Source organism: Impatiens glandulifera, chromosome 7 (genome assembly GCF_907164915.1).
Source record: "Impatiens glandulifera chromosome 7, dImpGla2.1, whole genome shotgun sequence".
Classification (NCBI taxonomy): domain Eukaryota; kingdom Viridiplantae; phylum Streptophyta; class Magnoliopsida; order Ericales; family Balsaminaceae; genus Impatiens; species Impatiens glandulifera.
The window spans coordinates 44,055,027-44,073,057 of NC_061868.1; the positions used below are offsets into that span (position 1 = coordinate 44,055,027).

At 33.9% G+C, this 18,031-nt stretch overlaps 2 protein-coding genes across 2 annotated transcripts; both read right to left on the bottom strand.

Annotated features, from left to right (window-relative positions):
- Nucleotides 1–1,984: 1,984 nt before the first annotated feature.
- On the bottom strand, nucleotides 1,985–7,638 carry LOC124910602 (EEF1A lysine methyltransferase 2). The gene is made up of 7 exons (XM_047451274.1): nucleotides 7,227–7,638; nucleotides 6,835–6,960; nucleotides 5,883–6,080; nucleotides 3,065–3,161; nucleotides 2,720–2,823; nucleotides 2,553–2,604; nucleotides 1,985–2,454 (listed from the first exon to the last, which is right to left on the bottom strand). Exons 1-7 carry the CDS (start codon nucleotides 7,457–7,459, stop codon nucleotides 2,233–2,235), a joined length of 1,032 nt encoding a protein of 343 aa, XP_047307230.1. The 5' UTR covers nucleotides 7,460–7,638; the 3' UTR covers nucleotides 1,985–2,232.
- A 1,576-nt stretch (nucleotides 7,639–9,214) lies between these two features.
- LOC124945251 (probable glucan 1,3-beta-glucosidase A) lies at nucleotides 9,215–12,075 on the bottom strand. Its single transcript, XM_047485649.1, has 11 exons — nucleotides 11,799–12,075; nucleotides 11,596–11,707; nucleotides 11,402–11,517; nucleotides 11,194–11,313; nucleotides 10,906–11,091; nucleotides 10,672–10,830; nucleotides 10,437–10,606; nucleotides 10,202–10,357; nucleotides 9,776–10,128; nucleotides 9,505–9,687; nucleotides 9,215–9,420 (listed from the first exon to the last, which is right to left on the bottom strand). Exons 2-11 carry the CDS (start codon nucleotides 11,669–11,671, stop codon nucleotides 9,338–9,340), a joined length of 1,602 nt encoding a protein of 533 aa, XP_047341605.1. The 5' UTR covers nucleotides 11,672–11,707; nucleotides 11,799–12,075; the 3' UTR covers nucleotides 9,215–9,337.
- Between the last annotated feature and the right edge of the window lie 5,956 nt (nucleotides 12,076–18,031).

Genomic DNA, 18,031 nt, shown 5'->3' on the forward strand with positions numbered 1-18,031 from the left:
ATCGACGAAAAAGATGATGAAAACGATAATGATGATGACGACGTCAAAGATGTGAGAATTGTTTATTTCAACTTTGTAAATATGAATTTTATTTATCCTTGTAACGCAAAAACATTATGCTAGTCGTATTTAAACAGTTTTATTCTTATTAAAAGTCTCACTTTTAACTACAATTTATAAAAGTCATATTTAAAAAAGTTATTATATAAAACAAACATATTATTTTAATAAGATAAAAGACTAACTAATATTCGAATAAATATGTTGGTGTAATATAATATATTGATACTTAGAAAAAACTACTCTATATATAATTTTTTATAAAATGTAAGCTGGATATAAATTTTGACATTATAATATACCTTATTTTAGGAATGTAAATATGATATAAACATTGACCTCTTAATTTGCATTATTTTTAGAAATTTAATTGAAATAAAATTAAAAAATAATAGTGTATACAAAATTATAAAGGTATAATAAATTTTAGTTTAGCTTATGAATATTATTATATATAATATAAATATAAATTTTTACCTTCAAAATATATTAATGAGACTATTTATAAATATGATTAAATTAATTTTTTAAATTAAGAAAAACTAGAAAACAACGAAACTTTCTATTCTATTAAGGTTATTTTTACCACTGGACGTTAAATTATTTATATTATTATATAATGTAATGAATATAATTGAGTTAAATCTCTAATAAAGTATATTAACAGCAATTTTTTAACTCTTATTAATTAATATTTTTAACGGCTAAAATTTTTAATGACATTTTTTCAACTCTTGTTGATTAATATTTTTAACGGCTAAAATTTTTAATGACGGCGGTAATTTTATCGTCGTAAATACGCTTTAACGACGTGAAATTAACCTATAAGAAAGGTTAAAACTACCTTTAAAAATAATTTTTTTTACTTGTTGAAAAATTCGCAGGGTCACACACCATTGATCTTCAGCCAATTTTTTCATCACCCCTAGGGCGCCTAATGCGTTGTACTGTTAATGTTATAATGTTATTGGTGGTAAAGTGAAGACTCTAAAAAGATTTTGATTCTCGAGTAAATTTTGTTTCCACAACCAAAGGAGGGAGTGGTGACACAAGCTTAGGCAACAAACTCAGCCCGGCCAAAACTCAAACCTTTGCAATATTGACAGGCATCGGGAGGCAAATTATTTGAGTAGATTAGACGAGGGCGGTTTATGTCAGACCCAAATCTTTTAAATTTCAAACGTTAAAGACACACCCATGAGTTGTAACTATCTCAGAAATAAAGAACGGAAAAAGAGTAGTGATTGAGGTAGACTTATCCAACTAAAGCTAATACGTCGGGCTCTTTAAACGCCCGATTGGAACCGAGAGCGTTTCGGGCCCAAACCTAATCTAACAACGTTTATCATGTCAATCGATAAGACCGTTAGTCGAGGAAGAAATCCGACAACTCGTTAATGATCGGTCGATTAATATTAAAAATTCATATGTTATTCCGTCTGAGGGGTAGATGGATTCAAGACATCAAGTAATCATGATCTTCCATGCAATAGATCTAATAATGTTTTTTAAAGGTGCTAATTCTTATCCATGCTTATGAACACTACTTATTTATAATATTAACTAGTTTAAGAACTTCATTGTCTCACCTAGAGCATATATTGATCCTTTCACTGTGCAACTTTTGGTTGATACTTTGCCAACATACTAAGTTGGTTTTAGAGTGGGTCACAAGTCGCACATAAGAAGGTGAGATGACGAAGTATTTAAATAATCTGCTTAAATGACCTAATTAAGAATAAGTGTGGAAGTAGAGTACAAAACAAATGTTATCCACAAAGCAAACACATTTACTAGTAATATAGCTGATCAAGTTGTGAGATTTGTAAAACAAACATAATTGTTCAAATGATAATCTAAACAATAAATAGAAACCATATCTCAAAGTAAACAAGTTTGATTGAAAGGGTTAAGAAGATTTAAGTTAGAGCAACAAACAATCAATAAATCCATCAAAGCAGTGTGACATATAATACTTGCAGCAGTAAGAGTAGTTATTTCATATCCCCCCCTCTCCCTTCCTATATTTGGTTTTCTTTCCTCCAACAACAGTAATGAAAAGTTACAATAATCCCAATCAGAAGAACATAGGACATTCATAAAAAGGCACTTAGTTAGTTGACACTACTCACTTGTATATAGCACCAACCAAACCAATCATATAATTCATTTCTAGTTGCGTTGAAAAGCAACAGTGGCTACACGAGACCCTACAGATCCGCCAAATGAATACGTTGGATATGAACGAACATGATCAACATACCGTAGCAGATAATCACAACAATCCTCCACTTTTCCACTCTCATCATCTCCTCCTACCCTCCTCCTTCTTTGATTGAAGTTTTCCACTTCTTCTATCAACTCATCTTTCGTGCTATTACATGATGTTATCACCTTATAACATATACCACACAAACATAATAAGGTAAAATTAAGAAAATGCCTACTTTTTCTTATTTCTATAATATTTATGGGGCTGGGTGGATGCTTACCAATATTCCATTTGGTGCTACCAGTTTCGATACTGAATCCCAATACAAGACCCTGAATTTATATTAGTAATAATAACTTTGCCGGTTAACTTTCAATCCATCAAATTCTACAGAGCCTAATTGAAACTATCATTCTCAATTAAAATGTAGAAATATCTCCACCTTACCTCTTTATGGAGCCATCTGGATGTAATCCAATAGCATCAAGAGTTCCTTTATCCATCACAAGTTGAAATTTTGATTCCAGCTTTGTCTCAAGTACATCATCAACCTGTAATCATTCAAATAAAATATATGGACTTTCTGGTAGATGATGGTAAGTATGCATATGTTCATTTTGAAGAGAATTACAAGTAACTAACATAGTATACTTTTTTTTATAATTGCAGTGCATTACACCCAAAGAAAACTCTTTTGTAATGGTTGCAGGTTTCAATTCCCTCTATGATAAATTTAGTGTTAATGTAATTACTTAAATAGTAAACGAGTTTATAGGCCAAGTTCCAGCATACCAAGAACTTAATGTTTGTGTATCCATCACGCTCAGAAAGTTTTTGAGCAAGGTCTACTGCAGCTTCACTGTAATCAGTACCTGTAAGACTGGAAAACCTGAACACCAAAGATAAAAATTATAGTTGTTACTTGAGCTGATCAAGAACTGTTACATAAAAAGCATAAACAAATCAAGGAGCTAAATATCAGTTGTGAACAAGTCCTACAGGTAACACTCAGGTGTAACCCAAGCTGAACCCATCTTTCAAATCAAACCCAAAATATAATTATCCTAAACAAATTAGACCTGCTTTATTCATTTGGATTCTGAATAAACACAATCAAACAGGTTGGCCCACTTTCGACATTGTAAATACCATGGGCTTCACAATTATGAGCTGCATCCATCTTCAGGGTCTTTAACAGCTCTGGGGGAGCATCTCAATCTATAACTCCCCAAAATATTCCTCTATAAAAATCTCTTACTGCATACCACAGATGGTTGCCTATAATAAAGCTATACACCCATTATACCTTATACTAGTTCCTATATATACTTTAGACAATGATTAATTAACAAACAACTACAAATGCAAATACTTTAGACAATGATTAATTGTATCTTCCACCATGATATTATTAACACTCTTTATCAACTACGTTAGTAAAAAAACAATTACAAAGAATGTTACTCCTAGTATTTCTTCCTAACTTCCAATTGGTCAAAAGATTGGAATCAAATTTACTTCTCAAGCATTTTGGAGATACCTACTTGACAAGAAGAAGATGCAAATTTAAAACCAATGAAACAACACCAAACATATAAGATTTATGTTCTGGAGTATAGACAGAAGAGAGATAGAGAGAAAGAGAGAAGCCTATCAGACAACCCCAAAACTAGATTTATGTCAAATATTTACAGTCTTATTCAAAGTAAACTAGATTTCTATCTTAAACCAAAAACTATTCAAACCCTTTTTAACTTACATAATTATTATTCCAAACATAATCTAAAGTAAATAAATATATTAGTAGTCTATATGAATAGCAGTGTTCTAAATGGCGGTCGAGGCGGCCGCCTAGGCGGCGCCTAGGCGGTAGGCGGTCCAACACCGCTCCGCCTATACATGAGGCGGTCAGATTATTTAATTATTAATTATTTTTAATTAATTAATTACTAAGATTAATATATGTATATATATATTTAATAAAAAAAACTCTTTATCACCCACTATTTATTTAAATTTTGAAATGACTCTTTACATTCCAATTCATTTATCTTCTTCTTTTTCTGTTTCTTATCTCATTCAACTCACCTCCTTGATCATCTACATCTTCTTAGATCATCTAATCTTCTATCTCTTCTCCAGCTCGTCTACATACTTATTTTTGTTAAATGTTACTATATTAGAGAATATTAATTTGACTTTTTAGTAAAATGATAATTATAGAACATCTTTATTATATTTATATTCAACCGCCTAGGCACCGCTTAGGCACCGCCTAGGCACCGCTTAGGCACCGCCTAGGCACCCAAGGCAGTAGGCAGTCACTTACCGCTCCGCCACCGCCTACCGCCGTTTAGAACACTGATGAATAGATAAATCTTTATGCATGATAATTCATGTGCTTTACTTATAAGCTCTCTGTACACAACTACATGTGTTTAGCCTTTATAGACCCAAAAATTATTTCATCCACCATTGCACATCTGGATCCCAATTCCATTGATAGACCAATAGAATATACTACTGGATCACACTTGTCAAGTTTTAAATTAGTATCAGTACTAGACAAGACTTAGTACTAAACACTTAATTTCTTGAATCATACTTAAAAATTAGGTCTCAAACTTATTTCTCATAAGATTTTATATTATTTCACTTAATGTATTAACTACATAGCTATGGGCACTTAAATTTCACTTTTATGAAATATAACCCTAATTAAAAGCAAAACTATACTTCTAACTTGAATTCAACTTGTACACAAATCAATTAACTATAGATACTCAACTGGTCTAAATAACCACCCTAAATAAATAAATTACTAATATCCTAAACATAATTCTAAATAATTAAAAATTACTAATATATACAAGTATGTGATCTATAACAAGATACTTCATGTGCATCATTTAAGGCTCAAATATAAACTTTTCCAATTTCAACCAGAATGGATTTTCAGGCAAAATAAAACAATGCTTAACCTTACTTCTTGGTGCTTAGAGAATATGTAGAAGATCTGTGACATCAAAGGGAAAACTGACATCTCAAGTTTTACATCAATGACATTATGAGGATTTACCAAATGCTTTAAGCTAGAGTAGAGGATTCAAATCATGTTCAGGAAGGTATCCTTTTAATATATAAGTTCTTTTCTTTCTTTTTTTGGCTGAGAACAATCATTCTATAAGTTGAATCCATCAAATGTTAATATAGCAAACAGATGAATTTAAAACAATTCTAGAGGGATTGGAGGAATCCATCCTGTATTCTACCTCTAAGGTGCAAATATCAACTAAATTGTATACATTAGAACATGCTCTTTCAAACACAAATACATTCAAGAAGACATCAAATCACTAATTTTGTTGACGATATTTTAATCATGCATCAGTTTCATTCAACCACCCAGACCAACCATTGAAATGTAAGAGAAACATTCAGTTTTTTTAATCAAAATAGCATTTATACAGCCCATTGAAAAGTAAGAGCATCAATCAAGAAAAATAAAATATAACACATATACAAAGTAATCATGGTACTACACATTCCAAAGGTTGTTAACTAAATTTCCACCAAAAACTAAAAGAGGAACGTTGAAGGAAATATTTACCCCAGCTTAGAAAGTTCTTGGAGAAGCAACCCGTTGCCTGTGCCAACATCAAGAACATTCCAACCAGTAACATCTTTATTAATCTGTTCAACAGGACCAGATTTACCATCGATATGATTTTGAAAATGCCTTTCAGATATGTCTGAGCATAAAGTTTTTGTCCAAGAAGCAACAGTTTCCATGACATTAGCCCCAAACCTGGAGATGGTAAACCAGGAAAAAAGTTAGTAAAATAGAGACAATAATGTTTATAACCATAATCCTGTTGTCCAGCTTTAAAAGTATTGCTTCATTCAAATGCAAGTAGTCCTAACATATGAAGCCTAAAGAACTATGATACAGGATGCAAAGCACAACAAGCCAGAGGCCTATGCAAAATGGTGAACATAAAAAAGATGTTTAGTACTATCATCAATCATCTGCGGGGAGTCCTTCAATCTTAATCTTCCATAAGTTTAGACTCTAGAGCCTGAAAATTGCTTATAAACTTTCCAAAGTACACATACCAAAACACAAAGGAACCTCTTAGAAGCTAAAGTAGATATCAAAGAGAAGAATTTCTAACATGGTGCAGAGACTTGAAGATTGGAAACAAAATCTCTTGTATTGCCTTTTTGGATGCTCCCACTAACTCTCTATACTCTTCATTATTTGTTATGAACTCTAAATAACTCTTCTCTATTCATGAATCCCTTCAATTCTCTTTTATACCCTGGACAGCACAGCCATCTAAACCAAAACTTTCTTGCAGAACTAAGCATGCATCAACAACAAATTGAATTTCTATAGAAATATTATACAAACAGCGAAAGAAAAGTCTAGGCTGACAACAAACCTTTCAAAAATCCTGTTACAACCTCTTTCAAGTTTGAGATTCCATAGTTTGACAAATTAAGCACCTCCTTCCAAAGTACTCAACATCAAAGAAATGAAAATGGTTTATTGAACTTACCACACTTCACCAGAATGTCCATGCTCACGGAAATTAACCAGTTCATCTGCATACGCAGCATCCCAATAACTCTGGAAGCCCAACATCGATGTAATAGCTTCAGCATCTGGTTCCTCCTTATCCGAGCTTTTTAAAAAATAAAGAATGATCAATTTCATTTACATATATGCTATGCCTTGAAAAATATATTAGATGTGAAGTGTAAGAGAATACAGTGAATTTTAGTCTTCCAATAGAATAAGTCAATCTGAACTCTATTAACTTTTCGGTAATGATTAAGGTCAAACAAGAAGAATTTCTCAAGTACTTATAAGATAAATGTGACGCATATTTTCCTGAAATCTCGAAATGAAATGTTGACAAGGAAATCAAAGAAGATATGGAAAGCGTACTTGTAATCGGAGGTGGCAGGGAAAGCAGAAACAGAAAGCGCCTCGGAGGCATCAGCATGACGTTGATCGTCGTCGAGAGTACTGCCGTACTCGCTCTTAATAGACCATGAGTCGGCTGCAATAGATCGGTCGTCGTCGGAGATCAGATCATTGGAAGCATATGCAGCGGCGGCGGTTACTCGCGCCTGTGATAGCTCTGGTTCTTCAGGTTGTTGCAATCGAAGTCCAGCCATATTCAACAGAGTCTAGCTAGAGATATGAAGAACTCTTCTTCACAACGAACACAGAGAAAATGGCAATAAACGTCACAAAGGATTGAGAAAATAGTTTTTAGGTTTCTCAGTTGATCTTTCTCTCTCTCTCTAGCTCCGTCAGAGAAGAAGGGTTCAAGCGCCTGACGTTGGATCTAGCCTTCTTCTTCTTCAGGTATATTTTTATTTTACGTATATCTTTTTTTATTTTATATTTTATTTTTACATTTTAAGTCGGTTTTAGTTGATAATTATTCGTTGTAATAAGTAGTAATGATCTACTTTTGTTTTATGTTAGTTTTTTCATTGAAAATTTTATAATTCAAATAATTTTTCAATGAATTTGTTTATACATTTTGATTGTCTTGAATCCTATTTTAGATCATATTTTAAGTTTATGTTGCGTCTCTTTTTATCCGCACATAAGATAAAGTTATCGGGTTGTTTTTTATTATTTTTAATAAAATGATTTGGAATAAGTTTCTACTTTTTTTTAATACATGTGTACATAGTCAATTTCTATTTGATATAATATTTGACTTTTTACTACATACTAATCTTTGGTTAAATATATTTATTCAGCTTATTTTATTAAATCACTCGTCATCTTTATGAATTTCTAGAATCACTGAGAAAAGATTTTATGATTGTTTGATTAGAATTTTAATTATTGTAAGTTTTGATTTTGTTGACGAAGTTTTGCAATTTATTTTCGTTATATATTTTTTTAGTTAAATCAATGATAACTAATTCATTTAAATAAAAGTATACCATCCCACAATTAAACCGACCAACCATATCAGAGTTTAAACAAAATCGTGGGTTAGGATATTATGACTTATTCGGTTGAGCTTTGTTAAATAACACAATATAATCAATTATCATTTCACTCGTATTCTTATATAAGAAAGAATGTCAATTTTATCATCGAATTATAACGAAATATTCACGTATATCACTGAACTAATTTTTGTTTGTTAATACCATTGTAGTTGAGAATTCAAGTCCGTTAAACGATGACACGTATAATTAACATGTCATTTTTTTAAAAATTAATATATATTATATTTTTATTCACAATTTCTAAATAATAAAACTTTTATATTTTCAGAATTATTAACCAAAACAGTTAAACATTTTGAGAGGAATTAATAATAATTCATTTTTTTTAATTAATATATTTTTATTAATAAACTTTGTTATTTAGAAATGTTAATAAAAATAAATATTAAAAATATATTAATTAAAAAAATAAATTATTATTAATGCCTCTCAAAATGTATAATTTGTTTGATTAATACATTTAAAATGTAAAATTAAATTTTATTATTTAAAAATAGTGAATAAAAATAAATATATAATATATATTATTTTTTAAAAAATAACATTTTAAAATTAGTTCAGTAATATACTTAAATATTCTGTTATAGTTTAATAATAAAATTGTCATTATTCCCTTTTTATATATTATATCAATACATTTAATTTATCTTTATTTATTTTTATATATTAATAAATATATGTACAAAAATAAGACAGAATATTTAAATAACTCTGAAAAAAATATATAAATCCTTGAACTTCTGATCTATTTACAATTTATTCCCCAAACGTTTTATATAATCAACTAATCCCAATTCATCAAATAAAAAGAACAATTACTGTCTATAATATCAATTAGAGCATAAGGGTTCATGTTAGAATACAATTTATCAAACAAACATAAAGAAAACAGAATAATAGAGTAATAGGAATCCTCCAATAGAGATTTTGCAATTGAGAATTCAATCAATAATAATGAACATTCTGCATTCAATGTCATACAATAACTGAAAACTTTGACTAGCTTGAACTATTGAATCAAAAAATTATGAGTAGTAGGAAGCTGCAGCATGATAATCCAAGAAAATTAGTAAAACTGCTTCTCAATTTGTGGCCATAACCTGCAAATATCAATCAGTTATTGCACCATTGTCAAACCTTTATAATCAAACAGAGAAAGATAATCAGCATCTTCAGGGTTATACCTATTATTTCAAGATAACCATTTCTGACATTCCATTCAAAATCCCAATGTTTTCGATCATTCTTTATTGTCCAGTAAGCCCATCCAAAAGAAGCTTCGTCGTAGACCTCTAACTGAGCCTTTCCAAAATCTTGATAGTCTTTTTCAGAACCACTCGTCACATTCCACTCATTCACCCATTCTCCTGTAACCAACCATACACATTTTCATAAATCAGATACATTTCAGATAACAATCAATAAAAGAAGAAAATATGTTTTTCTAATCTCTACCTATGAAAACGAGGGGACCATTCGCACTGTTTAAAGCTTGTAATTGGGTTTCTCTACTTTTATGAATGAATTGTATATTGTCTTTGCTACTCATGTTGACGAAATAATTATCGAAAAGATTGTAGTAATGTATGTCCACCACAAGGTTCGAAGGACCTATATTGGCTTGTAACAGTTCCAAAGGATCTGCCTTTCCAATTCTTTGACAAACAATCACGTAAGCTGTCGTGGAATATTTTCGCACAATTTGGTATCCTTGTTTGTAAAATGAAGTCAGGACATCCAATGGGACATTCGCAGCTGACGGTTCATTGAGCAATTCAATTCCCAGCAAGGCTGGATGGCTTGCGTACCTGTGAATATAGAATTTAATTTCATTACTATTGTTTTTGCTTCTTGATACATTTCCAGTTACATTATTATTACCTGGAGGCTAAGAAGTCTATAACATCCAAAGTTTGTGAAATATAATCTTGCGAGGTAGGCCATCCAGTTAAACCATCTCTGCTAGAACTATGCTCCATCCCATTTTGAGAACCGGGAGCTGCATGAAGATCTATTATACACTTTATGTTATAGGCCCTGCATCAAACTCGAGAAAATGTCATATAATGGGGGTGCAGAGTAATATGAAGAGGGGAATGATCAAAGCAGGACCTACTGGGCCCAAGTAAACGCATTGTCAAGAGCTTCCAAAGAACCTCCTATATAAGGGTATGGAGGATTAGGATCAAAAGCTATCCACCAACCTACTGGTATCCTCACCGAATTTATACCATGTTGATGCAGAAAATCAAAGTCCTCAATGGTTATGAATTTGTTCCTGTGCTTCTGCAATTCAATTTGATCAAATCAGGTCATTTTCTTTCTGAATTTCCAGAAAGTAGCTTTTTTACCTTGAAAACTTCTTTTGCCTTAGCATGACCATATCCATTGGCAAGTTGGTAATCGCCATGGAGATCATTTGAAACAATCGTCATCTCAAACGTGGCTGTATTATCATCCCATCCTGGGATTCCTGGGTAGTCTGCAGTTATTCGATTTGCTATCGAGGTCTACAAATGTAAAATCATAATTCACAATAAGCTATCATCCCTATTAGTTTTCCTATCTATTAGCATAGTACATACCTGAAGATATGTCCCACTTTGAAGCTTAATATGGATTCTATCGTTGTTATACCTCTCGATATAAAACGTTTCCATAGCAGATGGTGATTCGGCTGTTGCAGTTACAGAATTCCCTTCACCATTGAAGGTAAAAAATTGGCCTTGCATAGTACGAAACTGAAATTCTGAATCTGATACTCTCCACAACTTTAGTGAATGAGAATTAAAAGATTAGTGAGAAACCTTAAAATATCAACCTAATTTCAAATGATGATGTTTGAAGCACTAGAATCAAATCTCCATTCTCACCCTGAATGTTTCCCATGAAGATGGGATATCCTTATCAACTGTAACATCCATTCCACCTCCATTCTCAGCTGAAACATACTTTTGCAGTGTTACTGATCTCAGCTGAACCTCAGTTCCGTCCTGCAAGTTTAATCACAACAGTTAAGATTATGAAGAAGAAGAAATGAAAATCAAACAAACATTTTGTTGTGTCAATAAGAAAGCTCACAAGCATGTCCCCATTATAGATTCCATCAAACAGGGAAGGTTTAATCCAGCCCTCTATAACCAACCATCCACCGAGATTCACCCCTCTCACTTTTGAATCTCCATGCAAACCCTCCACTAAGATGAATAAAAGAATTCAATTTTCTCAGAATGGAAAAGAAAGAAAAGTGAAGTACAGAATGGAATAAACCTGACCTGAGTATGAAACTGTGAACATGAGCCAGCAAGAAAGCAGAAATATGAAAACCCATTTGTAGATAATAGCTTCCATGGATGATGTGGTCCACAATCATATCAAAACAGTGGTCTGCAAAAGAAACTGATTAGACCTCTTCAATGGAGCAGATGATACAAGCCCTAGCAAAAATAAAAAACCCAATTTGGAGATGGAAACCCACTATATTCCTTTCTTATCAGTGAGTGTATTCCAAAGCATTCCTTGTAAACAGCAACAAAGAAGAATTTGATATCTTATCACAATATTTTACTTCCAGGGGTCAATCTTCATCTTCTCCAGAATGTGACGAATTCATAAAAAATGAGAATAGATTGAAGAAAATTGGTTTTCTGAATAAATGAATCTGTGTAGTTTCATATAGAACCTGGAATAGAAAAGAGAGAGAAAGAGAAGTAGAAAGTTCAATGGGGGAAGGATTTGAAAAAGGAAGATTTCAAATGAGCATATTTTTAGTGGACATTCAAATGAGCACTTATCAATCTAAGGACTTTATGATCTTGTTATAAAAAGTTACAGATGTATAATTTTTCAGTAGAAATTTGTGGATTCAATTGATTATTGTTATGATATGCTTCAAAAAGGAAATGATTATTAATGTTATAGTTCAAATTTCTTTTATTAATGTCGGTTTGATACAAATTATTGGAATTTAATTTGAAGTACTTTAATATTTCTACAACATTTTTTTTTTCTTTCAAAAAGTTTAGATTTCATTCATAATGTAGGACTTAAAACATTTCAAATAACTATTGTAATTGAAGATTTTACACAAAGAAATATCATATAATAATACTCATCATATTTAATTTAATTCAAATGAGTTATAACATAAGACTAATAATAAAAAAGATTTTCATAAACTTAGGATGTACCTCAAAGGATTATAATTACTTTAGATATTATATAGATGTGAATATCTCAAAGTGTTTGTACAGATCTTGAGCAATAATGATTAACAATATTATAAATGACCATTATATTTCGCTTATTGGGTTTTGATTTTGAATATAATTGTTTTGAAATGATTTTTCTTTAATTTTGAGAAAAAAATGATATTTGTATTTTTATTTTATTTTAATATCACTAATTTATTTATTATTCATATTTTATAAGAATTATAATTTTGTATTTTATAATAATATGAATTTTTAATATATTTTAATGTTGGAGAAATCGAATAATAGCACATGTTTAGCAATTCAGAAATAAACAAGCTACAACAAGGCCTAACAATTCTTTTTCCCTTTTGTGTAATCAAATAGACAGGCAAAACAATTGAACATCAAACAATCAAACAATCAAAAACAGAGAGCAGGACACCAAGATTTTACGTGGAAAACCCAAATTAGGTAAAAACCACGGGACACTTCGGCCACTTAAATCATCCACTATATCAAATGGGTATACAATGTAGTTCAATACAAGCATAGAGGTAATCTAACAAAAGTTATCAATTGACCTCATCCTAACTTGTCATTCACATACATTATTATCATCACTAAAGATGGCTAACCAAATGGAGAAGAGATAAAGGAAATCAGAAGAAGAACCTGTTGCTCCAGTGAAGGAATTGTTGCTTCAATGAAGGAAGAACTGCTGGAAGAGAGAGAGAGAAAAACCAACACTAAAACTGCTGTGTTTTTTTTTCCTTAATTAAATATGCCCTAATGAGCTTTATTAATTTGTTAGGCCCAGCTGTCAAATGAGCTGACCCAACAAATCTCCCCCGTCAACGCAACTTCGCGGGCTCCAATAAACTCGCTCTCTCCCGACAATCTTCAAATTTGTCCTTAGGCAAGGATTTCGTAAACATATCGGCACCATTCTCACTTGTATGAATCTTCTCCAAGTTCAGCTCTTTTGCCTCAAGCACATCACGTATCCAATGATACCTCACGTCGATGTGTTTGGATCTCGAATGAAAAGCTGAATTCTTTGAGAGATGAATGGCACTTTGACTGTCGCAAAACAAAGTAAACTTCTCTTGTTTTTGGCCCAACTCTTGTAGGAACTTCTTCATCCATAACACCTCTTTACATGCCTCAGTAGCTGCAATATACTCAGCTTCTGTAGTAGACAAAGCAACACACCTTTGTAACCTTGACTGCCACGAAACAGCACCGCCTGCAAAGGTAACCAAAAAACCTGATATAGATTTTCTTGAATCAACATCACCCGCCATATCAGAATCTGTAAAGCCTTCCAAAATAGGAGTATCACTTCCGAAGCATAAACGTGCTTTCGAACAGCCTCGAAGATATCTGAGAATCCACTTAACAGCCAACCAATATTCTTCTCCAGGGTTGGAGAGATACCGACTAACAACACCAACTGCGTGTGCTATGTCCGGTCTTGTACATACCATGACATACATAAGACTACCAACTGCAGAGGCATAAGGTACATTCTTCATTTCATCTTTCTCTTTCTCACTTGTAGGACATTGTTTAGAACTCAACTTGAAATGACCTGTAAGTGGAACTGAAACCGGTTTTGCATTTTTCATTACAAACCTCTCAAGTACCTTCTCAATGTACTTCTCATGTGATAGCCAAAGTGTTCTGTTCTTACTGTCTCTTGTGATTTCCATGCCTAAGATCTGCTTCACTGAACCCAAATCCTTCATCGCAAAAGACTTGTTCAAATCCCTTTTGAGCTTCTCAATTTTTGCAATATCTTGCCCAACAATCAGCATATCATCAACATAGAGCAGAAGAATAACATAATCATCAACACCGTATCTCTTGATGAAAACACAATGATCAGAAGTAGTCTTACTGTACCCATTTGCTTCCATGAAGGAGTCAAATTTCCTGTACCATTGTCTAGGCGCTTGTTTGAGCCCATACAAGCTTTTCCTCAACCTGCAGACAAGATCTTCTTTACCTTTAACTTTGAAACCCTCAGGTTGTTCCATATAGATCTCTTCCTCCAAGTCACCATGGAGAAATACAGTCTTCACATCCAGTTGTTCAATTTCCAAATCTTGACTAGCAGCCAATGCTAACACAACTCTAATGGATGACCTCTTCACAACCGGTGAGAAGATCTCTTCAAAATCAATCCCCTTTTTCTGTCCAAAGCCTTTCACAACCAGTCTTGCTTTGTATCGAGGTTGTGAGCTATTCTCTTGGTGCTTCAACTTGAATACCCACTTGTTCTTCAAAGTCTTCTTTCCTTTTGGAAGTTTCACCAAGTCATAAGTTTCGTTCTCTTGCAAGGAATTTATCTCTTCTTGCATTGCCACCGACCACTTGTTCTTGTTTTCATGAGACAATGCTTCTTGATAGGTTTCTGGTTCTCCCCCGTCAGTCAACATCACATACTCATTGGGAGGATATCTACTAGAAGGTTGTCGCTGCCTACTAGATCTTCTAATATGCTGATCATCAGGTGGCTCTAGAGAACTATCATCATCTTGTTCAGCTTCCTCTGTTGGCTCATCATCAACTAAAGGAGTCTCATCAACCTCAACTTGGGCATTTTCCACATCATTGGGCTGTGATTGTGGTGTATGAATCCTACCATTGTCAAGCAATTCATTCTCTGTAGACTTCGTCTTTTCTTTTTTCTCAAAGTCTTCAATGGTCTGATCTTCAAAGAATACCACATCTCTGCTTCTAATGAGTTTCTTGTTAACCGGATCCCAACATCGGTACCCAAATTCTCCGTGGCCATACCCAATAAAGATACACTGTCTCGTCTTGCTATCAAGCTTAGCTCTCTCATCTCGAGGAACATGAACAAACACTTTACAACCAAAAACTCTCAAGTGATCATAAGAGACGTTTTTACCTCTCCAAACTCTTTCTAGAATGTCGCCATCTAAAGGAGTTGAGGGTGAAAGGTTTATCAGATCAACCGATGTCTTCATTGCCTCTCTCCAAAAGGATTTTGGCAACTTAACATGAGACAACATACACAAAATTCTCTCATTGATAGACCTGTTCATCCTCTCTACAACTCCATTCTGTTGAGGTGTTTTTGGCACAGTCTTCAAAAGTTTGATCCCATGACTTTTACAGTATTCCACAAATGGTCCTCTGTATTCGCCACCATTGTCCGAACGAACACATTTCAACTTCTTCCTAGTTTCTCTCTCCACTTCAGCATGAAACAACTTGAAGTAATCCAATGCTTGATCCTTAGTCTTCAAGCAATAGGCCCACACCTTCCTTGAGCAATCATCGATAAAAGTGATGTAATAATGAGCACCACCTAAAGTCAAGGAATCCATAAAACATATGTCTGTGTGAACCATATCTAGGATATTGGCTTCCTAGATGGAGAGAAGCTTTTAAAGGAAACTCTATGTTGCTTACCAACTAAGCAATCTGTGCATGTCTTCAAATCTGTGGACTTTAAGCCCTGAAGATCGACTGTCCATGAGAGAACTCGCATGCCATTCTGACTTAAGTGACCAAGTCGTTTATGCCAAAGTTGTGCTGAACAATCATTAACTTCATTTGCTTCTCCCCCGTAAGACTTAGTCTCTGTCACATAAAGAGAACCGACCTTCTTTCCTTTAGCTATCACCAAAGACCCCTTAGTGAGTTTCCATTTTCCTTCACCAAAGTAACTATGATAGCCCTCATCATCAAGAATACCAGTAGAGATCAAATTCATCCGAATATCAGGAACATGTCGAACATTCTTCAAAAGTAGTTTGCACGAAGTGTTAGTATCCAAACAGACATCTCCTTTTCCAACAATCTTACACGTAACATGGTTTCCCAACGTCACTGAACCAAACTGTCCACTAGTGTAAGAAGCAAATATATCACAACGATTAGTGACATGATAAGAAGCACCTGAGTCTACCACCCATTGTGTATCTTGAGAAACAAGGTTGATACTATCATTGTCGTAAACAATATCGATGTCGTTACCACCCACATCTGCAACCTTACTACTTCCATCTTGCTTATTCTCCTTTTGTTCCCGCTTCAAAGATCTGCACTGATATTTCTTGTGTCCTGGCTTGCCACAATGATAACATGTAATCTCTTTTCTCGAGCTGGATGTTCCCCGTGACCTGTCTGAACTGCCACTGCGATTCTTTGGAGTTTTACTTTTACTTCTACCCATTTTCTCAGTCACGAACACCTGACTTGGAGTCGAGAAGCCCTGTTCTTTTCTTCTAGCCTCTTCATTCAACACGCTCTCTTTCATCATTTTCAAAGTGAGCTTACCTTGTGGAACAGAATTGGTAATTGAAACCACAAGTGTTTCCCAACTATCAGGCAGAGAATTAATCAAACACATAGCATGAAGCTCATCATCAAATTTCATTCCTATCGCAACCAACTCATTTAGAATCCCCTGAAAAGCATTTAGATGCTCAGACATAGAAGAACCATCTTGATATTTCAACGAGCAAAGCTTCTGTTAGATAAATTCAGACCGGTTCAAATAAACCTAACTTAAATAAACCTTCCATGCAGGAACAAGGAACCGAACCGGATGAACAAGAGAACCAACTGAAGAAACCTAACCGGTCAAGCTACCAAACCGATCAAGAGTATTCGGAACGTGACCGCACAAAGGAAGGATCGGCCAAAGCTCAAAACCGGAACCATCAAACAGCCGATTATCCACAAGACAAGAATAACCGGAAGAAGTCCGGTTACTTCACTACCAAAAGACATTCGGCCAAGTCAAGCGGCCGACCAGTACAAGAAGACAATTTGGGTATCTGTTGAGAATGATACCAAAGGAACAGACTGAATACTTCCATATCCATGCAAGTCTGAGGAAAGACTGTAGGCTGCAGAAAACAGTACTACCGGATCCTTCTACTTCGGGATAAGCCAGAAAGGAAATTTTCAAAGTACAGACAACTGTCCAAACAGACAGTGCCTACATTAAGTAAAAGACAAACCCAGCAGGTTTGCCTTACAGACCGGCAGGTCTGAGACAGGATACCAGGTCTGAGGAGACGACCGCAGGTCTGAGACACTGAATCACTGCACCTCTGATCAGCCAATCAGATTCAAGGCAGTGAAATATGACCGTTGGCATATTTCACCTATAAAAGGAGGCAGTTGCAGAAGAGTAAATGCGGGACAAACACTGGGATAACGAGCGCTAAGAGCATTTACTACAAGTGATAAGAGTGTGCTGTTTTAGAAAGCCTAAGTGTTGAAAGTTAAAGTGTGTTTTACAATTTCGGTGTAAATTGTAAGAGTGTTATCGAGCAGGAAATAAGTCTCGATCGGCTTGTACTTGTATTCCTTAGTGAATATCCTTCTCGCGGTTTCGAGAGGAAGGGGTGACGTAGGAGTTTTATCTCCGAACATCCATAAAATCTGTTGTGTTATTTACTTTCTGCAGGCTTCATTATATAACCGACTAACTTAACCATACCGCTCCAAATCGACTAACCTAACCATA